Source organism: Diachasma alloeum, unplaced genomic scaffold (assembly GCF_001412515.2).
Source record: "Diachasma alloeum isolate Michigan unplaced genomic scaffold, Dall2.0 Dall_scaffold_00279, whole genome shotgun sequence".
Taxonomy (NCBI): Eukaryota; Metazoa; Arthropoda; class Insecta; order Hymenoptera; family Braconidae; genus Diachasma; species Diachasma alloeum.
In genome coordinates this window covers 507280-527468 of record NW_021680418.1, presented here as the reverse complement: position 1 = coordinate 527468, position 20189 = coordinate 507280, and the positions used below count along the sequence as shown (strand labels likewise).

General features: G+C 37.9%; 3 protein-coding genes across 6 annotated transcripts in view; 1 reads left to right on the top strand and 2 right to left on the bottom strand.

Annotated features, from left to right (window-relative positions):
* Positions 1 to 510, bottom strand: part of LOC107038185 — a 5206-nt gene extending 4696 nt beyond the window's left edge. Inside the window, exon 1 of the mRNA XM_015257113.2 lies at positions 290 to 510. Within this exon, the coding sequence (XP_015112599.1) occupies positions 290 to 309 (20 nt within the window). The 5' untranslated portion in view covers positions 310 to 510. The remainder of the gene's footprint in view (positions 1 to 289) is intronic.
* Positions 511 to 722: 212 nt separating this feature from the next.
* LOC107038242 (hydroxylysine kinase) lies at positions 723 to 10126 on the top strand. Its single transcript, XM_015257233.1, has 3 exons — positions 723 to 771; positions 6658 to 7360; positions 8579 to 10126. The coding sequence occupies exons 2-3, from the start codon at positions 6986 to 6988 to the stop codon at positions 9263 to 9265; spliced, it is 1062 nt and encodes a 353-aa protein (XP_015112719.1). The 5' UTR covers positions 723 to 771; positions 6658 to 6985; the 3' UTR covers positions 9266 to 10126.
* Positions 10127 to 10359: 233 nt separating this feature from the next.
* LOC107038239 (protein madd-4) overlaps positions 10360 to 20189 on the bottom strand; it is a 119730-nt gene continuing 109900 nt past the window's right edge. For 2 of the 4 annotated variants that reach the window (XM_015257227.1, XM_015257226.1), the window contains 16 exons: positions 19170 to 19311; positions 19011 to 19095; positions 17868 to 18253; positions 17004 to 17133; positions 16611 to 16821; positions 15901 to 16211; positions 15690 to 15817; positions 15375 to 15539; positions 15102 to 15286; positions 14566 to 14655; positions 12634 to 13693; positions 12461 to 12555; positions 12172 to 12382; positions 11828 to 11997; positions 11598 to 11754; positions 10360 to 11507 (listed from right to left, as the gene is read on the bottom strand). In XM_015257227.1, the coding sequence (XP_015112713.1) occupies positions 11407 to 11507; positions 11598 to 11754; positions 11828 to 11997; positions 12172 to 12382; positions 12461 to 12555; positions 12634 to 13693; positions 14566 to 14655; positions 15102 to 15286; positions 15375 to 15539; positions 15690 to 15817; positions 15901 to 16211; positions 16611 to 16821; positions 17004 to 17133; positions 17868 to 18253; positions 19011 to 19095; positions 19170 to 19311 (3627 nt within the window). In that variant the 3' untranslated portion in view covers positions 10360 to 11406. The remainder of the gene's footprint in view (positions 11508 to 11597; positions 11755 to 11827; positions 11998 to 12171; positions 12383 to 12460; positions 12556 to 12633; positions 13694 to 14565; positions 14656 to 15101; positions 15287 to 15374; positions 15540 to 15689; positions 15818 to 15900; positions 16212 to 16610; positions 16822 to 17003; positions 17134 to 17867; positions 18254 to 19010; positions 19096 to 19169; positions 19312 to 20189) is intronic. The other 2 variants (XM_015257228.1, XM_015257229.1) reach the window with 2 other exon arrangements.

Here is a 20189-nt window from a genome sequence, read left to right as displayed (position 1 = left end):
GGGGGGGGGGTCAATTTGGGAAATAACTAACAGGCCCAATTTGCCACATTTGTTGTTTTTTTTTTTTTTGGGGGGGGGGGGGGGGGGGGGGGGTGTTTTTGCGGACACGTGTTGAGGGGATTTTTAGCGAATTAACGAGAGCTGATGATTGATCATTTGAGGGGAATTATCGGGGTTACTTCGGTAGCGTGCTCTTGCCACGAGTAACGGCTCAACACGGCTTCTCTCACGATTTCAATGATTTTCGGGGGCCAGGGAGGGGGGGGTTAATATTTCACTCATTACTTACTTTGTCTCGACATCAGCCATTGTGAAGTGTTGATTTTGTATTTAATTGGATTATATTAACTGCGGAAGCACTCGGGTTTGTTTTATTAAACCGTGGAAACACTTGAGTGGTGGAAAATGAAAAAAAATCCTTGTGTTAACGGCGTACGTGTGCACGAGGGAGAATCAGAGGTAACACTACGGGCTGCCTACCGACGCGCAAATGGCAGAGTTGGTCACACTCCCCGTCCCACTACCCGGCCGGCGGCACTGGCGGCCTTCAAACACCAGCCTTTCCCGCTCGTTTGCAGATGTCGCTGGCTTTTTCATTCATCTCTCTCACTCGTTTCTCATGATTTTTCCCATTTTTTTTCTCACTTTTGCGGGCTGGGGGAGGGGGCAAACGGTTTAGCCACACGCACACGCGCAGTCGTGTCATATTCATTGTTTTATTTGTTTATTTAGGTGGTGAACATCATCTCAGGGGGTTAATCACGTCAAATGGTGAGTGATGATTTTTTAAAGATTTTTTTTGCGGAATTTCAACGATTATTTAACGAGTTTTGCGGGGGTTTTTGTTTGCGTGTGTGTGTGTGTATGTGCGGGGGAAGGGGGGGGGTTCCGGATGTGAATCGAGAGAGTTTGTAGTGCCGGTTGGTGCAGGAACGGCACTAGGAGTCTCTCGACCCCACGCCCCCCTTGCTCCACCTCCTAGCGAGGGGCTCTTGCTCGAAAAATGGGATTTTTTTTCTTTTTTTTTTCTATTGATATGCATGGAGGAGATAGACGTTTTCTGGAAATTTTTTGAAGCTCGTTCCCACGTTTTTCATTCGGTACGCCTGATGCGCTGTACGCTGCGCGGAGCGGCGGNGGGGGGGGGGGGGGGGGGGGGGGGGGGGGGGGGCTCGGGGCTCTGGAAAGTTCTAGAAGTTTCGCGGTGGTCTACACTTCCGGTGGGATCTATCCCTCAGAATGATTTACCGAGAATTGTATTTCGTTCTTGGAAATTATTTTTTTGTTCTACGATTGGTTATCGGGGTTTTTAGTGTTGGGATGGCGTGGGGATGGAGCAGATGGTTCAGCTAGGATATTTTTTATTTGGAATTATTGTGGGTGGTTGTTGACGATGAATGACGGGTCGGTGGGAATAATTTTGGGGGATTCATGGAATATTATCGGACGGGGGTATTGCGGAAATATTTTTAGTGCTCGAGATTGGCACGTGCCTTTGATAAAACGGATGGATTTAGCTCTCGCGATATTTTGTTTATGTAATGCTTATTGTATTCGGATTTTGGTGAGAGGAATTTTGAATTTTAGGGGCAGATAGTTGATTTTTTTCGGTGATAATCAATCTGGTGCGAAGGGGGAAAATTATTTGACTCGACATGGCTCTTAGCTGAATTTTCGAAGAATATCGGGTAATTTGAGGGAGATATCAAATTTGAGGGAGATATCAAAATTTTTGTAATTACCTTTTTGTAGCTCTCAATTCGCAGTATAAAAAGTTTATGACAAAAATTTTGCTATCTGCCATGGGGAAAGTGGAACTATTGCATTCCAAATGAGTTTGAAAAAAAAAATTGTCGAGAATTTCCAACATACTTCCGGTACTCGGAAAATCAACTTTTTTATGTTTATGTACATCGATTTTTTTACTTCAATCTTTTTAAAAAATTTGACATTACTTTTCGCAAAATCAGTCGTATGAAAACCAGAATCATTCCATTCCCCACAGCGAATGAATAATGAATATTACCGAAAATAAAAATTACACGTGAAATAAAAATTGCGTTAAAAAATGAATGAGGGATTATGAATAATTCTGTTGAATTGATAAACTCAAATGAAGAAAAATATCGGTATAAGAAAAACAAATGGAAGCCCTCGTGATCTAGATTTTTCAAAAATAATTATTGTCCTCACTACTTGTCAATATTTAATGACTGACGATAATGAATAATTCATTACAATGATAGGACAGCATAGAGGTATTGTCACAGTTTTTTTTTTTCATAAAGAATTTCACACGAGGGTGGCTCTCTTGAACGTTATGCGCATGCCTCTGAGCATGCGTACCATTGATTATGGATCGACACCGCTCTATTTAACATGTGGCGAGTAATAACTAACTGAAAACATATTTTTAACTGTGGAAAAATACCCAATTTGCTTCACGTAATTTCATACATCAGATTTATCGTAAATTTCTGGAAATTGAAATTCAAATTCTCGACTGCAACGCCTGGGGTTTCGGATTTTTACCGAGAGCATCATTTATTTTTTTCTCCCTTGGTGATGTTTTTTCTCCCTTTTTATGCCTCGTATGATGGGGCACGCGCCACCAGTCAACGTAAGGCCGATGAGTACGGGTTTATTTCGAAGGGGGAACAGCTGCCGGTTGAGCGCGCAGGTGAAGACACGGGGCAGATGTACCGTTTTTAGGGACGACCCACCGCGGGTGTTCAAAGAGAATTTTTTTTTTTTTTCAATGGGAAATCCCTCAGCGTTATTAATGGTCATTACGTATTCCTCATGTTTGTACATAGAAATTTGTCGGAATCGCAATCAGATTGAGGGAATCAGATAAAATTGAGTTCTAGTGTCGAATAGAACATGATAAAAATGATAAGGCTGGAATACTTGGGGTGCGTAGGTTTACACAAGTGCGGAAGATGCGGGAGAATAATTTATGCGAATTTAATTCTTCCAAAATTGTCAATTCAAATCAAATTTTTTTTCATCATCACTAGAAATTCAGACACTTGTGCCCTTTTTCAAGACGTTTGTGCCCGGAAATTTGAGTAATTTTTAGGGTCTCGTATCAAGACTTTAGGGGTATCCAAGTATTTTTTTCAAATTTGTTAATTAAATTAGATCATGAATATTCAGCGTCATTAAAATTATATTTTCCACAGAACTACTATTTTTTCAATCATTCGTTGTTTATAAATTATTTATAGAAAATGCACGTAATTTTCAAAAATTGTAATTTTTCAACTATTTTGGCAATCTTCCTCCAAAAGTGAAGTTTCTAATTTTTTTTTTTTTTAGATTTTTAAAATATTTTCCAACATGTTTTCGTGGCACATTTTTGCGTTCAACGTCCTAAATTAAAACGTCTTGCAGACCCCAGTTTTTACAGTGATCTCGTTAAATTTTGCAAATCACCCAATTAGAACCTCCATTCGTCTACCACCAATAATTTTTAATTGTTTGCGTATGGTTGCAAAAAGAAGCATTACACATGCCCTCGCATCGGAAATCGATTAGCCGATATCAGATGCTTGCGATGAGAAAATAATGAAGATTGACATTGTATTTGCGAATGAATTTTGTCGAAATGAGTGGAATGTATTTTTGGTTTTAATTTCTAATTCTTCGCTTTTACGGAGAAATTAACGAAATGGGATTAGACTGGAGATATGAAATATCACACCGGTCTTATCTCATCTGTGAGAGCCCGAGGTTCACACGAGGCATGTCGCGATTGAGAGAACGCCGGTGGCTATTTCGACCGACCTAACCTATATGCATTTTGCTTAATGGTATTCAACTAAATATAGATGTACACCGGGAAAATTCTCGTGTAATTCTTGGTTCATTATCAATTCATCATCGCGTTTTATTTTTTTTGTTCGCCCTCGAGTCCTTTGAAACAGCAAATTTTCCGAAAATTGTTAATCAATTTCAATTTTCACATGAAGCGGAACATTTTATTTCACTTTATTTAATTATCCGGGTCATTTATTGGGAGGAAATACCGCGTCGTCGCTTCTATTTCGGGGGAATTATTAAAATAAGGAGAACTGGGCCACTGCAAAAGGCACATACAGGTGGTTTCTCTTATCGTATATTTCTGAAATATTTATTCCCTCAATTCTCCGGAATTTTAGTCTCTCTGACCGTGAACACAAATCGCGTTGGTGTATTTTTTTTTTTGCTTGATCATGTTTTTATTTAGCGAAACGTTATGTATTTAGAGTATTTATCAGAGATGTGAAAATGAACGGCGGTTTTTTTTTTCGTTGTGTGAGAGATTTTTGGTCGGAATTTGAGTTGTTTGACATTGTCACTCATATTTAGATGGAATATGGCAGTCACATAGAACTTATGGCCTAAAAATCCTATTCTATGTCATAAAATTGAGAACCCATTGTGAAATTTCGAAAAATGTGACATTTTTAGCGCTTTTTAGAGGGAATATGACGATCACACAAGATTTACGTCACCAAAAATGTCATAAATTTGATGAGAAATAGAAATAATTGGGGTTTTTTAATTTTTAATCAATATGACTTGACATTTGTCAAGTTGAAATTTTTGTTTTTATGACTATTTCATCCCGTATTTTTACCAATTTTCAATCGAATGCAGGCGATTATTTATTTGTGATATTTTCATTTATAATCCGGTTCTTATCAATATTTCAGTTTGCATTTGACAATAAAATAGTATTGTTCACTCTTTCAAAATCGTGAATAGAAATAGGGGAGGTTGGGGTAAAATGGACACTTTTGACTTTTTTTCAAATGTTAATAACAGCTTGAAATATTGATGAAATTCAATAGTTTTTTTTTTTCAATGCAAAGAACATTTCTTTCCCTTTGTAATGAGCTTAAACTGAGCTCAATTGATAAACTTGTTTCTAAGTTATGAGTAATTTAAAAAAAGTTCAAAGTGTCCATTTTACCCCATCCTCTCCTAATATTTTTCAACGTCATTTGTCTCGATTTTTGCAAACAATCAACTGCACTCGCTGTCAAATGTTCTGCAATATCTTTGTTTATTTCCCATCAGATTGTTTGTCTGCGTGGAAAAAATACTATTGTTTTCTCCTTGAGCTGTGAATAGTCGAGAATAAAAGAGGCATTTTCTTTTGAATCTAAAAAATCAGCCGAAGGTGTGGGGTAGGAAGTGGTCAAACAGGATGCTTCGTAAATTTCAACCTGCCGTGGATTTTGACCTGACCTCACCTAACTGTAGAACACAGTGATGTGCCAAGCGAATATATACAGTATACATCGTTGAATTGTATTTCGTGTACGTGAGGATAACGCAAGCATTCACGGGAAAGTTTCGCTCTAAGGCTCTTCTTTTCATATTTTTGTCCTCGTCTAAACTCAATCTCAACCGGATAGACGAGTAGTGTTTCATGTCTTTACCGTTTGTTACTTTGTTGGAGGTTTTATTTATTTATTTTTTTTTTACTTTATTCTCTTCGTAACTGGAGAGTGGAAGATTCGCTGGTACCAATGGAGAAAGAGAAATGGGGAAAAAATAAATGAGCTGCGGTGCGGTGGAATAAACGGGGGGAGAAAGTTGAGTCAACGACTCTCTGTATAAGGCACAATTATTTTATAGTGATTGAATGAATTTTTTAAACTGTTTCATACGGCCTCGATCGTTAGATTTGCACTTTGTCGGGTAATGGTTTTCTAAAGTCGTAAACAAGTCGTCTGATTATTTTTCATCATCTGGATGATATTTTTTTCTCGCTCGTTCAATTATTCGTAGGATTTATTAATTATTATAAGATTGAAAATTGGAGGTTTGAGGGCAGTCGTGGCAGCAGTAGATTAAGAAGGGATTTTTGATTTTTTTATCATCGAGGGGTATTGGTTATGCGCAGTCAGTAAATCAGGACTCTGATAGTTTCCTCGGTCGGTATGTTCACAATTTTTCGAACGATATCGCGGTATTCGTGAGTCCTACGCTGCGAAAAACAAACACGTTGTCAAACAAGTCTTGTTTGGACCAACAAAATCGCTAGTTGAAAATTGACAAAAAAGCATTTGTTTGGTTCGAATTTGAAAGCCTCAAGCATGAATAATTGTTCTGCTTTCGACAGCAGCGAAATATTTGGCTCAAGAGGTGGATTATTCACACCAGACGGTGCCCTTTTCAGGATGAAAATATCTCGTATAGAGGAAAATTTATCAACAAATATTTCATCTCTAAGTTACAAAATTGCTATCATATCATTATTATTGTTTCATTCAAGGGTTCATTTGTTTGTGATTATTAGACAGCCGAAACGAAAAACTACTATCCCTTGTTTCGCATAAAACAAAGATTTTTCGGGGCAAAATACGTGTGGGAGTATCGAATAACGAAAGAGTAGTGCTAGAAATGACATTTCTTGCGTGTACAGAGAATGCAATTTTTTTTTAACTACTAAATCTATTTTTGCGACAAAAATTTTTCATTCCGACGCACTCTCTGCATGTTTAGCACAAAAAAATCCTTTTTCGATAATTTTCAAAAAAACTTTTTTGTCGGCACAAGTAAAACTTGTTTGGGAACTTTGTCGTTTTTCTCTCAGTGTATGATAATTGGGGGAGGGAAATTTTCAGGGAGACACTGATAAAATCTCATGTTTGATTGCAGATTTATCCTCTCTTATCGTGCTATCTCCGTTATTGAAGTAGAGTGAAGAGTGGGGAATTGTACACACTGTCCAATGAGTAAACTTCTATTTAGTCTCGTTCGAGACAATCAGTTGACCAGTCTGTTATCTCTCCCTCGTATGAGGGACCAGTGGGATTTTATTTTCAAATAAAAATAGAACATTCTCACTGTGCGTTTGGTAATAGTTCAGTCAATTACTGGATATCTGTGATAAAACAGCAATTTTCTATTGACAATCGATGCATTTTTCTACTGAAAATCAATTCGATCGATAGAAACTGTTATTTGGGAGATTGAAGATATCGAAATGGATCGTACCACTGTTGAAGTCCGAAATCGTCCGAATGTAGACGACAAAACTGCCATCGAACTCGTTAATACATTGTATGGGTTCAAGGTGATGAGCATCAGAGAACTCAATGGATATGACGATAAAAATTTACGAATCAAATGTGTCGAAGATTTTGATAATCCTCACGTTAAATCGATCGAGACAGATGGATATGTATTGAAGATAATGAACTCCCTGGACTCGAAGAACGTTTCTCTGGTTGAGGGACAGAACGCAATGATGTTATACCTCCATCAGCGTTCAATTTCGTGTCCCATTCCGGTGATGAATTTGAAAGGAAGTTATTACTCTCTGGAGGATCTTGGGGAGGGCGAGGAGAATAAGAATGTCGTAGGTGTCAATGAATTATTTTCATTCATTTTAATTTAAAATATTCAAGCACTTTTTCCGTTGAATTATAAATATCTTGCACTTTTTGTTGGAAAAAAATACGAGAGACATGGAGAAAAAACGAGCGGAAAATTGCTCTTGTTTTCATATAGTATAGTTTTTTGCACATCATTTTCTTCTGTTGCATATGATTCATTGCTTATTTCATTGTGGTAAATTGAATGAGATTTATTTATTTATTTTTAAACAATTGTCCCAGATTTTCAACTTGGCTGAATGTTATCGTTATCGTTATTCTTATTATCCCTTTCTTTCGTATGGCTGATTGTCTTTTTGTTGCTTCACGGGCTGACCTCGTCCTAACTACGTGGGCATTTACTTAAGGAGCTAAATAGATTATTTACGTTTCGATGTTTATATTTTTGTTCAACGGGTTTCTAGCTACTGAAATTGGCCCTTTCATCGGCTCTGCATTTCACAGGGCTGTCGTATACATAAGCCACGTTTAAGCCGTTGCTGTCGATTTGCATTAATATTTGATGGAAAATTCGAAATTTGAAAAATTATGGAAAAATAAAATCGGCAAATCTATCGTAATTATCGTTCAATTTCAGAAGTGTTGGCATTGAAACTAACGTTTTAAGCTTTAATTGAATTCATTTGACGTATGAGATCTCAAGATATCTCCGGAATTTCGATTTTCAAAAATACAAAAATTTTGAAATTTTTTATATTAATCGATACAACGATTATTGCTGTCACCTTCATCCTCGAACTCAGTCGAAAGGGCATCCCAACGAATTTTTTAAGCCATCATTCAATCAATTCAGAACATTTTTTTAGTTATCCTGGGACAACTGATTTTTTGAAAAATTCAGAAATAAAAAAAATATTGAATGAATTAAATTTTAATCAATGTCAATGGCTGGAACTCACTAATGCCTACATTTGTGGAAAAGAATTGATTCAATTCCATCGATTCATAAATTTGAACAATTACAAATTTTCCATTCGGAGGTAAAAATTAAAATAAAAAAAAAATAGAATCACGTTTTCCAAAATTCAATTAATTTCCACAATCTGTTTAGTAGAATTAAATATTTAAAGAGGAGTATTTTTTCTGCAAAATGTCTGGACGACAGCTTTAATTTTCTTCGACGAATGAAGAGACGAAGTAGTTTTCTTCAGGTTGTTGAGAGTTTTTCTCCAATTTTTTAGATTCGTCTTTTAGTCTATCGTCGAGGAGAAATTTTGTACAATGTAAAACCCTCCGACGATCTCCTCCGAGACGTTGGGCGTTTCTCGGCGGATTTGGATGAAAAATTGAGGGGATTTTCTCATCCCTCGTACAAAAGCCGAGACTTCATATGGATGCTTGTTGCAACCCCAAAATTACGTGACTACACATACGCCGTTAAAAATGAAGGGGACAGAGTTTTAGTGGAAAAAATCATCAGTCGTTTTGAGGAAGATGTACTGGAAAATATGGAGCACTTTGAGATGGGAATGATACATGGAGATATCAACGAGCAGAATTTGCTTGTTGATTTTGATCATCAGAAGATCGCTGGTGTTATTGATTTTGGGGACACTCAGTACTCGTGTCTTATTTTCGAACTGATAATAGCCCTGTGTTACATGATTATTCAGGTTAAGGATATAGGGAGGGGGAGACACGTGGTAGAAGGATTTTTGAGGGTGAAAAAAATATCCGAGTTGGAGAGGAAGATTTTGAAGACTGGAGTCTGCGCTAGATTGTGTCAGAGTCTTGTTATGGGGGCTTACTCTCATTTGAATAATCCTCAGAATGATTACGTTGTAGTAACAGCTGCGAATGGATGGAAAATATTGAGGGAATTGTGGCCCATGGATGATGAGGAGGTTTTGAAAATTTGGGGGCTTTAGATGCGTTGAAAAATAATGTACTCATTGGTTTTTTATGAAGTATTACTGAGCTCTGGCAATTCGTCAATTATAAACGAGATTAATCATCATGCAGGGAGAAAAATACTATTTTAAATGGTGAATTTTAAATGGTGAAATAAAAAGATAACGTTAAATATTAAGCGTATAGTTCGTTCTAGATCGAAATAGTGAAGTCAATTATGTAGAAGGAGAATTTTAATAATCATCTTGTGTTATATGATTATTCAGGCGAAGGGTTTAGGAATGGGTTAAATTTGGGGGCTTTAAATTCGTTGAAAAATTGTTCCGTTTCGTTTTCTATGAAATATTAATCAACTTTGTCAATTCGTCAATTATAAACGAGATTAGTCATCGTGCAATGATATATATTGTGAGAAAAATACTATTTTAACTAGTGAAATAAAATAAGCGCTGCTATTCAATATTTTGATAACGTTAAATATTAAATATACTTCATTCCAGAAAAATATTGGACTTAAAAATTTGGGGGCCTCAGTCCAGTTAATTATTAGAAAAAAGTTTACTCAGTAATTATGCAGTGATATACCTTCTCCCCATTTTATTTTCCATATAGTTATACGTAGGCAGTTACAATATTTACATACAGATTCAATGAACAATAATAATACTCTTCATTTGATAATATTGCAGTAACCATTTTACATTGTGTTGTGTTAGTTATATACAAAAATCGTTGATCTAATTTATAATTAGGTAATTAGGTTATTATACTTTCGGCGTTGACGTACGAAATTCATAAGTAAAGTTAAATGAAATTTCAATCAACACTCCTTTATACTTTAATATCAATAAAAAATAAATAAAATAATTGTTATAATATGCGACATTAGGGTTTTCATTTTTCATCCTTTTAGTCTATCTATATTTTTTAATTACTATATAATTTTGGCGCTTATTGGTTAAGTGAGAATGGCAAATTCGTCGAGATCTTTCGATTATTATTATCTAATGCGTCAGTGCTGGAATTAGCAGTTACATGAAATTTATTTTCTCGTAGAATGTCAGCTTTTTAAATTGTTGAAATGATAAAAGGAGCTCTGATTGATGTTTTCTTTTTTTTTTTTATGAAAGAGAGGCACGTACTCCTCGAGCCACGTCGATGAATGATAAAATATTCAACGAATAATTTATTATTCCTCTTTATTCACTGGTTATCTTAATAAAATATTATATTACATTACTTATTTATCGCTTACATTCAATCGGTTTATGTACGATCCTTGAGGGTGGTGTGTAGGCGTTTAATAATTTACTCAGTGTCATTTATTTAATATCTATTTATATAATTTAATCTCGATCAATTAATTCACCGTAAAATTCAACGATAACAGGACAATAAGTTAAATCAACTTGAGAAGTTTTCACGTTTTTCTTTTCATTATTTCCATTCATGGAATGTAGGTAAATGAGGGGGGATTTTTCTCTTTTCATGCAGAAAGGAATACTTACAATGTCTCTTTCAGTCTTAAAAAAGATCTACACGTGAATTCAACAAAAATATTCATTCAATAGGGCTAAATTATCCAATGAGTGGGTAAAAAATGGATTGTAGATTTTGTTAAAAAAATTTTGACCTAGTTGGTATGATAATAATTATATTAATTCACCAGTTAATGCCGTTAATATTCATCAGTACGTTTTGTCGAAAAATCAATTTTTACAACTCAATAAATTATTCGAGTATTAAAATTTTACATCAATAATCCTTCGAGGACAGGTTAAATCTTTTGCAATTTATCATTGAACTTTAACAACATCTCAATCATTTCTCAGGTAATTATTCATCATTCTTCGCATGGAATGCAAGGAAGAAGGATTTTCGTGGCTCCATAAAATTCGAGGTACAGTTACTCCCTTTATTTTAAGGGGGTAAAGATTCGAAGTGTGCGCAAAATAAATAATTTTATCTGTCTATTGGTGACAATTCACCACTCATTCTGGCCTCTCGTAGTGTTCTTTCCCATGTACTACACTCGTTCAGAACTTTGGTCTATCTGCTCTGAACAATCTAACTTTTAATTGTTTTTTTTTTTCCTTTTTTTACTTTTGTTGATGGAGATACGAAAGGTGTTTTAGTCGCTAATTGGTTTTTTGAGTGTCTAGTGGCACGACTTGCAACACTGTTTTTGATACAGTGGCACTTGACACATGTTCATCATTTTCACCCTGTTACAGAGTGGTGAGTGGTCCTCACAGTCACCTAAACATCAAAATAAAAATGCTTTGATGACTCTAAACTCTGATGAATTTTGAAAAAAATCAGATTAAGTGTTTTTCCGCTAATTTTCACCTGGAGTTTTTGGACACGGGTTACCGTGACAAATTTTCATCACAGCCGGACGATTTGGTATGTCCCTGCAGGCATTGCCCGCCGGTTTTTTCGTCCCAAACCAGACACACTGGAGAATTCTATATTTTATACCGTCTTCTTCGCACGATGCGGTGCACTGAAAGTGTGAAAATTCAATTAATTTTAGAGATGAGAGAATTCGGGGAGATGTCATTCATTGAAAATTTCACCTCAGACCACTCGCCAACTCTCCAGACCCCTTTGCAAATGTCGTTATAACACTCTTGTCTCTGCGGTGGCCTTATTGCATCATCACATCTGCTTGATTCGAGAATAGTTACGTTCGTTGTGCCGTTCGTGTCTTCAACCAAGCGACATGTTACGTCTCTTCTTTGCATTGCTGCGGAGACAAAAAAATTGAGATTGCATTCAATTGCAGTAAATTTCATTTATTGCTTTCATTTTTTATTGAAAATGGATAAAAAATAATGAGATGATTGATAATTAATGAGTTTAATTTGTCCACGAAAGCAAATGATTGCAAAATAATTGATAACACGACAAATAAAATCACCAGTTTTCCAATTGAAACACCGTGAGGATTCACAGGGTGTCCACTCCCCCGCGTGCCACTGTGGACACCTCCCCGATCCACAAGCCCTGACCTTCTGTGGCACCGGAAATCCAGCATCTTCGCACAACGAAGCCCCTATAACACTCCTAGACGGGACCCTCGTGGAATTAACCAACTTGTTGGAACGAACTGTGCACTGAGCGCCCCTCATCTGAAAGAAATCCCAGGATAAAGAGCAGTGAACTCCCTCTTCAGTGATTACCCGATAAAAAATACCGTGTTAACTCACTTGAAAGCCACCGCCTCCACAAGTCTGAGAGCACTTGGACCACTCGGTGGTGACCCATTCGAAGATCAAGTCCTCACCAGTTCCTGAGAAGTAAACTGCAATTAATTATCCATCATCTTAACAATTGACGTTAACATTGACCTTGTCATCGGGTATTTTGGAATTTGTGTTACCCTTGCTGAAGACGTTGATCCCCTGCTCGTCCTCACTGTCAAATCCCAGAATCTCGACGCCTCCCTTTCCCTCGAGAATCTTTCCCCTGTGCTCCACCTGACTCTTGTTCCTCAAGTGCCTTCCAATTTCCATCATCAAATCGGTTCTGATGTCGATGGACCTGTTTGTGCCGTCCTCATTACTCAAGACCTCGAGAGCTCCCCTGTCGTCGCCCTCGGAGTCCATTTCCCTCGCGTTTTCATTGCTCGAAGCCATTTCACTGCCGTTGGAGCTGTTGGAGAACAATCTGATTGTATCGCTCTTGTTGAACTTTTGCCGGGTGAGTTCTGTCTCATAGGAGTCCTCTGTCTGCTCCATCTCACTGCCAGAGTCGAAGGCTCTGTCGTCCTCGTCCTGAGGTGGTGTAGACGTCTCGAAGGACTTCTTGATTCCTTCGGCGGGAGGTGTCGGGACCAGAGACACTAGGATGGAGTCAGTCCTCGGGGCTTCTTCTTCTCTCTTTGGCGTCGTGAAGTCCTCAGGGTTCTTCGTGGGATTCACCGGAACCGTCATCTCTGTTCCTCCATTTGTATGCTCGTTGGAGCCAGCGTCCACTGGAGCGTGTTTCGTCCTCTCGTGATGCTTTGCTCCTGGGGTTCTTGAATGCTCGTGCGAGTGACTTGTGCCGCGCTCGTTCCTGAGGTAATTGTCGATGTCTCCGTGTTTGTGTCTCTTCGCCTGCCTCAGGGACTCCTCGAGGTAGTCCTTGGTATCTTCCGTCTTCGAGCGCCGGCTGTGAACCTTGATCAGGGATTCTGTGGACTTTTTGGCTTCCTCCATTTGGTCGAGGGATAGGATTGCGGTGTTCATGTCAGAGGGATCGTCGTCGATAAATATTCGCTCCTCGTCCGGGCCGAAGGGCTCGTCGGGGAGGACTGTGTTGTCGTTGAACAAGTTGAAATCGGCTTCCACGCTGTCGTAACGTAAGTGGTGGTTCTTTTCGGGGGTATTTTTGTCGGGCGACGGTACTGTTCGGTGGTTGCGGGATGATCCGCTGTTTCCTTGGAAGGGCCAGTAGGACTGGAGGAATATTGATGAAGGTTAGAGGTTGCTTCGGGCGGACCAATTCAATTTTATGATTATCTGTTTTGGTGAGGAGAAATGAAAGGAGAGAGACTTTGATACTTTGGCTCGGGGTGAAAAAAAAACTTTCAGTTTTCACTTTTTCCAGATACTTTTGAGAGTTCTGAATAGTCCGTCGCGTAAATAATTGGAATCAACGTTCACCCGGCTAAAAAATTCGATTTTGGCGAAAGTCGACTTTCCCCTTGGCAAAACCGAAAATTTGACCTTTTGAAAATCTGAAAAAAAAAACTTTTTCAGTTTTCACTTTTTCCATATACGTTTGAGAGTTCTGAATAGCCCGTCGCTTAAATAGTTGGAATCAACGTTCACCCGGCTAAAAAATTATATTTTGGCGAAAGTCGACTTGCCCCCTGGCAAAACCGAAAATTTGACCCTTTGAAAATCTGAAAAAAAACCCTTTTTCAATTTTCACTTTTTCTACCTACTTTTGAGAGTTCTGAATAGCCCGTCGCGTAAATAGTTGGAATCAACGCTCACCCGGCTAAAAAAGTCGATTTTGGCGAAAGTCGACTTTCCCCCTGCAAAAATCGAAAATCTGACCCTCTGGCTCCGGGTGAAAAAAAATTTTTTTATTTCAACATTTGTTGCGCCTGTAATATGACAATTTGGACATGCGATTCTCACCGGTCGTATCGCCTTTTCCAACAAGAATGATTGTAAAGAATTAATTGAAAAACGAAATAGCGAATCCGACGGGAAAGGGGCATAGTGAACTGATATTCACAGTTTCCATTAATTTTTCCATGAAATTTGTAATTTTCAATGACAAAAGGATTGAGTGGAGGGTTTGACACATGTATTATCACCTTCAACGTAGATATTAGATGACTGAACGTTGGCAGAAGGCTGTTAGCTCCGGAAGAAGCGGTAGATTCCACGGACTCGTGGTAGCCAGGCTGTCCCATGAAAAAAATTTCCCATCACCAATTGAAAAATTGTTAGTAGACAGAAAAAGTGGCGGTGGAGGGGGGGGGGGAAGAGAGAATAATTCATTAGTACTAGGATATTAGACAGCCCTCAGATTTATTCATGCATGTAAATGAAATTTCCCATCGGCCAATCAAAGCAATCACTGATTTCAGAATTATTTATGGGGACAATTCCCATTCATCACTGCCCTATCGCGATTTCAGTACTCGTAATTTCCGTTGTTATGATGGATTAACAAATGGTAATCATTCCACCAGGGATTATTGATCCAAGCTTTGAATTCCGTTCACTGAAATTCCACTTGTTGTTTTATTTCGTCATTGAAATATTCGAGTTGTACACTTTATCGATGAAATTGAGGGAAAGTAATTGTCAGCGAGAACTAAAATGCAGAAATCATGTGTTGTCATACCTGATGAATTGAAGTGACTGAAAATTCACCAGGCGAGCCACCGTCAGGTGGTGGTGGACTGGTTTTCGGTCGACGATTACGAGCACGAGATTTCTTAGTGGGTTTAGCAGCACTGGGAATTTCTGGCTTGAATTCATGACTCTGATCGTCATTCCCGTAGGCAAATGCCCCCTGAAATGCTGGGGCTGTAACAAAAAACAACTAATCACAATTCCCGTTGTGCTAGGACTCGATCTATTTATCTTTCTCCATTGTTCAGTATCGAGTTCATACCGGCGTGGTCAATTTGTAGATTTTCTCCAGAATTGGAGGATTGATCCAAATTAATGTCGGGACGATGATGAACGGCATTACCGAATCGCAGAATTTCCTCGCTGCTCATTTGTTCTCTGGTGCGATGTCTCACGATTAATCGAAGCTCTGCCCTCGTACCTCCAGCTGAAATAGTGGAATTGTTGTTTTCTTTATTACTGAGTGACTGTTCTCATTGATAATTGATGATTCTTTCGTCATTTATCATCGCAGTTTTTGTTGTTCGATACAATTCGCTCGATTCGTCTCATTGGGCTTCGACTAATAGATAATTACCTCTGCATGTGTAAACTCCCCCGTCAGTCACCCCAATGTCCACAATTTTTAAAGCTCCCTTCTTACTAATCTTGTACTTCCTTGATTTTCGAATCTCCGCGCGATCCTTCGTCCAGGAAATTTGCTGTCTGAGAGGTAACAGATACGACAAATATTATTCTCAAGTTTACTTATCGTTTATTTTTCCCTAGAGTAGTGTGCAAGGACCCACTTGTTGAATTTCTTAACAGGACAACGAATCTTGACCATGGGTATCCCTTGAAATACAGTTGCTGTTCCACCAATTTTCAGATCAACTTTTTCCTCAGGTGTTCGCTGGGTAAATGTTGAATTTTGACTGAATATAACTGGCTGTACACTCAATCCGATTTCGTGGCATGCTCGGGTGTTACAAGGCTTTTCAGTTGCTGGTTTATTCCCATGGCACTCACGGTCCGGTAGTGTTCTCTCGTGTCCCTGTGCCATTACTTGGACACATACCACTTCCCTTCTTTTTACTCCACCACCGCAACTTTTGGAACACTGTTTAACAATTTAATTATACTGTTGGAGAAAATCGGTGAAATTTCAGGGACTGTTGAGGGGTTATTTTTCGAGGGAGTGGTATTGGTGTTTGATTTGGGAGGAAAAACGTGAGGAAATTTCAGATTTCAGTGGAAATACCACATCTTTCAGCAGCAGAGAGACAAAAATGTCCCGACGTTCTGTGAATTTTCAGGGAATAATTCAATTGAAATTTATCGTTTTCTTGATTTTTCCATAGAACTTTGAATTTTAAACAATTGATTGACAATAAGTAATATCGAATCGGACAGGAAAAAGGGCGTTATAAAATGGCCAATATCACCTTCCTGCGGCTAGTGTAATAAAAATATTCCGGAGGTGTATCAGAGTTTCAGTAAAAAATTTTTAACAGTCTACCTTTTCCCAATCCCGGGGTTTCCATTCTGGTGGGCAGTCCCACACGTTACAATGCTGCCTGTCTACTGGTGAGGGTGCCTGACACATATGGCCTGGTACGACTATCGTATTCCCAGCACCCCGTGCCACCTCATGTATGCAAGTGACGTAACGCGTTTGTATACCAATACCGCAGGGAACGCTGCACGGTGAGAAGTCACTGTAGTTCCACCTAGAAAATCAAGAACAGAGGAGGGATAACGTATAGCACAAGCTCCAGCTTGACCCAAATTGATTTGCCTTAGTCCGAAATATATTCAAACCAGAAATGAGCCAAAATGACGACAAACAAACGCGATTCGTATGGATGGGCTGAATAAAATATTAATGAGGAGTGATTTGTGGATGATTTACCTGGGGGTGCAAGCGTGATCGTTGCATGTGCGGATACGAGACTCTGGCTTTGTTTCCTTTGTGCACAGCAGGGGAATCACTGTCTTTCCGGTGTCGTCGCGTACGCAGTTTATTATCAAATCCTGGACTCCTGGATTGACAGAAAATCTTTATTTCATTGAAATTCGGGCGAGCGGATTTCTCGGGCACTCGCTGTTGGAGATTTTTTGAAATTTCATGGAAGTTGTTATAGGAAAGCTCAGGAGAGTGGCTGTGAATCGGATTCGGGGACAAAATGGCTAAGATTTCGGGAAATTTCAGTGGAACTTGCACACGATTAACATTTCTGGTCTTTGGCATGGAAAATTCAGATGGAAATTTTTAATAGTAGTGTTGGAAAATCATTACTAGACAAAATAATTATTTGACAGAGTTGCATGAAATTTCTGTTTATTTCTTCATTGATGAAGCAGTTAATCTCTTGAATATTCAAGTAGTTCTCGATTTTCAGGTGCACACGGCACTGAAAAAAATTGAAAATTTTAAAAATTCAGGCAAAAACTTTTCTTTATCTATGGAAAATTGAATTGTATGTGATGTTCAATTTTTACGATATGTTTGGAAATTTACGCTTTCATTGAAAAATTAATGATTGTTAAATACAAAAATCCGAATTTTCTTGAAAGTTCAAGATGATAATTCAAGAAATTTCCGACAGTGTGAGGATATTTTGTTGTTGAGATCTGTGAAAACAGCTACAAAATTGAAGATATTCCCCAGAAATTAATCTGTTAAAGTTGAACTCAAGCATTTCGATGGAATGTCCACCGATTCATCTTCCAGAATTTGTTAGGCTTGCAATTACCACAATTTCCTCTGATTTACCTCCCAAACAAGATGCAGTGCAGGCACTGTACCCCCCTTCCTTCCACGAGTACGTAGTCTGTCCCGAGTTGCCAGGTGCAACTTTAACTGTACTCTCGTAGTCACTTCCACTCGCCCCGGAGGACCTGTAGGAGTCCATTAAATTGGATTCTTCGTATCCACTGTCTCCGACAGTATCAATTCTGTAAGAGAGACTGTTGTCCAGTGGTGGGCAGGTACCTAGCATGCATCTCTCGGTTTCGGGGGGTTTTGGGCCAGCACACTGGTTGTCCGGTAATTTGGCTATTGTTCGACTGAAATCGAGGAAAATCTTGCAGTGAACCTGACGATGACGAATACCCTCGCCACAGGTGGCTGAACACGGCGACCATTCGTCGGCAATGAATCTAAAAACGAAAATCGATGTCGATATCGTCAGCGTCATTCAATCCTTCAGATTTAAATTCAATGTCTTCATTTAAATTAAAAATCGTCAATTAAAAACAGAAAATCCCAGTATTTTTTTACATTTTTGCTTTCGAATGAAAGTTGTAATCTTTCAAATTTAAGTTTCGCATTTTTTCGTTTTATATTGACCCATTGTGAGCCGAATCAATGGAATTGAATTATTTCGCTTCCTCGAATGTAGATATTGTTGAGCCCCATCCGTCGAAATTAATTAAAATTGCATTCATTTAATGAAACAAACGAATAATAAACAATTATTATCATTAAAATATTAAATAATGATTATTATTTATTATTCATCATGTTAAATAATGAATAATTATTGAATTATTATATTCAATAATTTTTTAATTGTAGAATTTTTTCCAAAAAACGGTTGTACCACGATAACTAAACAAATAACACAATTCGGGAGTATATTGCCAATTTATTACCAAAAATAACTGTACCATATGAAGACAAAGAGCCATTCCCAATTGTTTTATTCATTCAAATGCTTGTCAATATTAAAATGTTTAATATTCAACATGTATTCGCGATTTTGAAGCTTCAGACAATATTTACAAAACCCCAAGAATTGTTTTTCATTTTTTAAAGTTTCGTTGTCATTGTTCTATCAATTTTAACTTCAAATCTCATTGAAGTTAATTAATTTCGTAAGACCCCTCCAGTACTATATTATTCTCAAGCTCTTACGTAGATTCCGAGGGCACTGGTTGATCAATTAACTTCTCTGGCAACGGTGGGGCAGGATAGGGCTCCTGTGCCATTTCCCCCGAGTCTGCAAGCTCACAAAACACAGACATTAACATATCACCGAGAATTTTGCAAACTGCAGTAAACTCGAAAACTCACAGGCAGAACAATCAACAGTGTTCTTGCACTCCTGCTCCTCACGTGGACGCTCCCCTGGATCGCAATCGTTGGACAATCTACCGTTTCCATCTCTGCACTCAATCGTTCGGGTTCTTACGCCACTGCCGCACGTCGCTGAACACTGGAATTAAAGGTGGTGGTTTATTAGATTCAATCTAATGAATTTGATCCGAGTGAAGTCGTGAAAATTTGATGAGGAAGGTCGTAAATACCCTGGGGGGGGGGGCAATTCACGGTGGAGTTATAAAAATGAAGAGGTCGTTAAAATTTTCTCGTCGATCATTTTTTTTGCGATATTTTCCGATATCCCTTTGACAAATTATTTCGGTATTAACGGTTTCATTATTTTAATGACGATAATTTAGTGGACTGGTCAATTGCTTCAGTCATTTTATTCAACTATTTAATATTTTGCTGGGTAGAAAAAAATTGTAGGTATTGAGAGTGAATGCACAAGTTTAGAGATGATGAAGTAAAAATAAAAATAATGGAACTTGTTTTCGAATGTAAAAAAAGAATAAATAAATACGTAAATGAATATATATAATTTTTTTATATAAATAAATTATACATATAATTAATTATGTATTATTTATATATATGGGGCCAAAGAAAAATATTTCTGCGTTTTACTTCGTCTGTTGAAAAAAATATCTTCAACCCATTTGAAAATTATTTTAACAAAATTACAATGCTAATTTGTAAGAAAATGAATTTCACATCGCAAACGTTCGTTAATATAAATATAAATATGACTGTGATATATGACTGTGATATAAAAATGTCACAGTGAATTCCACAATCCCAGATATAATGAGAGAACGTAGATAAATATTAATCAATAGCCTCTGCCTTCCACAATGAAATTCTCCCTTGTATTTGCCGACTTATCCACAAGAAAATGGAAGATGATGCGGTGGAAAAATCGAAAAGCTCTTATTCACTGTTATCCAATACGTCCTCCAGCAACACTCCGTGCTTTTACCCCCCCCCCCCCCC